General features: G+C 42.4%; 1 protein-coding gene across 4 annotated transcripts in view; it reads left to right on the top strand.

The window, feature by feature from the left end:
* Nucleotides 1–2,756, top strand: part of C8B (complement component 8, beta polypeptide) — a 51,142-nt gene that overhangs the window by 28,680 nt on the left and 19,706 nt on the right. For all 4 annotated transcript variants that reach the window (XM_011973847.1, XM_011973850.1, XM_011973849.1 and 1 more), the window contains 2 exons: nucleotides 231–471; nucleotides 2,473–2,601. In XM_011973847.1, coding sequence (XP_011829237.1) covers nucleotides 231–471; nucleotides 2,473–2,601 — 370 coding nt within the window. The remainder of the gene's footprint in view (nucleotides 1–230; nucleotides 472–2,472; nucleotides 2,602–2,756) is intronic.

Raw genomic sequence — 2,756 nt, 5'->3', positions numbered from 1 at the left:
CAGTAAAGAGGTGAGTTAAGAGCAAGCTCTTCCAAGCTGAACAGGATGTCAGAATATTTATGAGCATTGAAAGCTTGTCAAAGAGGCTGTCTTCTCTCAAGTATCCTAAAGGAATCATAAGAGTGATGACCCCGGGCCAAGAACATCGGATGGTATTTGTAAAGTTCATCTTCTTGTTCCAGGTTCCTAACTTTAAAGGTCTGGTTTTCCCATGTTGGTATTTCATTTAGAAAAGCGTATTTCTGCATGCACGCTCTGACCTTGAAGTAGCACATTACAAGCTGAAACCCAGAAGCCTCATGCTCCATTACGAGTTCCTTCAGAGAGTTAAGCGGCTGCCCCTGGAGTACAGCTACGGGGAATACAGAGATCTCTTCCGTGATTTTGGGACCCACTACATCACAGAGGCCGTGCTTGGGGGCATTTATGAATACACCCTCGTTATGAACAAAGAGGCCATGGAGAGAGGAGGTACACTGCCCAAGGGACCATGGCTTTCCTAAAAGCTGGGGAAAGCATCCTAAGTGGAACTTGTAGTTTTCTTTCTACCTTCCTGGCTACACCTTCACAGCGTCATTTGCAGATTTCTCTTCCTCCTCTTTTTGATTGACAATGTCAGTCCTCTTCTGCCTAACTCCTTAGGCCATTCTCTTTTCTACAGCTCTTCTCTCTATGAAGTTGTATCCAATCCCATGGTTCTAAATACCTTCAGCATGCAGATAACTCCTGGATCTCTTCCTGGATCCATCCTGGATCTCTTCCTGCACCCAAGAGTTTATGTTGAAATGTTTCTTTGATGTCTCCATGTGAATGTGTAACAACCCTCACCAGCTGAACATGTGCCCAAAGAGAACTTTTGACTTTCTTTCTCCAATACGTTTCTTCTTTAGTCATCCACATTTCAGAAATGGTTCCACCATCCAACCAGTGGCTCAAGCCATAAAACTAGCAGTCAACCTTGATTATTTTTCTTGTCTTCAAATCTATTGTTTTTTCTTTTCTTAAAATCCATCAGCTCTACCTCCAAATTATATTTCCTATTTTTCCTATTACCACCGTAGCCTCATCCCATGACCAGACCTTCACATTCAAAGGTTAATGTGAATGTGAATCAAGTATGAATCTTGGAGGAGGTAGATTCTGATTCAGTGGGTTTAGAGTGAGACCTGAGAGTGCATTTCTAACAAGCTTTGGAGTGATCCTGATGCTGCTGGCTGGTAGACCATAGTTTACATAGCAAGGTCTCAGATTATTACTGTGGCCTCCAAACTAATATTCCACCCCCACCCCTCCCCTATAATTCATCTTCATACAGATATCCCAGCTCTTTCCAACTCCAGTCAACTACAAGTCTGCTGCTTTCCAACCCAATATCCTTTCCTATGACATGGCACTTGTTGGGTTAAGTGAACTGCTGTAGGTCACACAGATTGCAGTGGCAGAGCAGGGCTTGATTACCAGTCCATGTACTTGCAAGACGACTCATGGTACACAATGTAAATTTATACAGTGTGGCCTCAGTCTTGTCAAAATCAGAGGTACCTTCCTGCATAAAAATGATCTCAAAAGTGCTTTCCACTGTTCCTCAAACTGCTTCCCATAAAAGGGCTTAATAATTAAATAAGTTGGGAAAACACATAATTGATTCCACTCTCAAAGTTTCACAAATGTACTCCAATAAAATGACCTCTCTACCTATTTTGATGCAACATCTGTCATACTTTCTTGACCACAGAAGTTCCTTTTCTCATAACATCTGCTACCATCTCATGGGATTCATGTTTCAAGAAATGCACTTTGGGAAAAACTGACCTACACCAACATTGCTAGACAGCCCTGGTGGTCAAAGTTGCTCTTTTCTCCCTGAACTGGCCTCAAAGTGCTCAGAGAAGTGCTTATAAGTCACGTCTGGAATTTCAGCAAGACCAGGGGAGGAGGATACCTCAGGGAGAATTAGGGAGGAAGAAGTAGGAAATAGTCCAAAAATGAAGAAGGAATCAGGGAAATTTGCCTCTCCTCTTTGCCAGATACCATGCCTTACTTTTTATATACATTTTCTCAACTAATTAACTAACACACTTTTTCTACTTTATCAAAGATTGGAGAAGAGTGGGTCAGGGAGGGCAGGCAGATTGTAACAGTCTCTGTACTCACTGGATCTATCCCTAGAGAATCAATAAGATCAAATTTTTAGAAAATGACTCTGAGCACTTCCCCTCTTTCAAAGTCAGCAAAAGTCCTCAGAGAGCATTGCGGGGAGGCTGAGAGGGGAAGTTGGGTCTGAGCTCTACGAAGTCTCTGCCCTGGTGCCAGTTGCTGCCTGCATTTCTTGTTATCAGACTGGTGACCTATTTATTTGAACCCGAGTCCTTGTGACATCCAACAAGAGCTAGGCCTCTGGACTGGATCATACGAAAAGGGACAGAATGAATTATGTTTTATGTCATGGACTTTTTTCCTTGCTTTCTTCAGATTATACTCTTAACAACGTCCACGCCTGTGCCAAAAATGATTTTAAAATTGGTGGTGCCATTGAAGAGGTCTATGTCAAGCTGGGTGTGTCCATAGGCAAATGCAGAGGTATTCTGAATGAAATAAAAGGTGAGTGACAGGGGCTTGTGACTTCCACACTTACAATGTTTATCCTCCTAGTGCTTCCGGTGATTACATCTCCCTCCCTTTTTGAGACAAATACTATCCCAACTTCTATGCCAAGTATGTCCTTCTGTTTTTTATAGTTTTACCACCTAACATAT

Source organism: Mandrillus leucophaeus, unplaced genomic scaffold (genome assembly GCF_000951045.1).
Source record: "Mandrillus leucophaeus isolate KB7577 unplaced genomic scaffold, Mleu.le_1.0 Scaffold14, whole genome shotgun sequence".
Taxonomy (NCBI): domain Eukaryota; kingdom Metazoa; phylum Chordata; class Mammalia; order Primates; family Cercopithecidae; genus Mandrillus; species Mandrillus leucophaeus.
The sequence above is the reverse complement of the archived record's forward strand: the minus strand, read 5'-3'. Positions and strand labels throughout refer to the sequence as shown.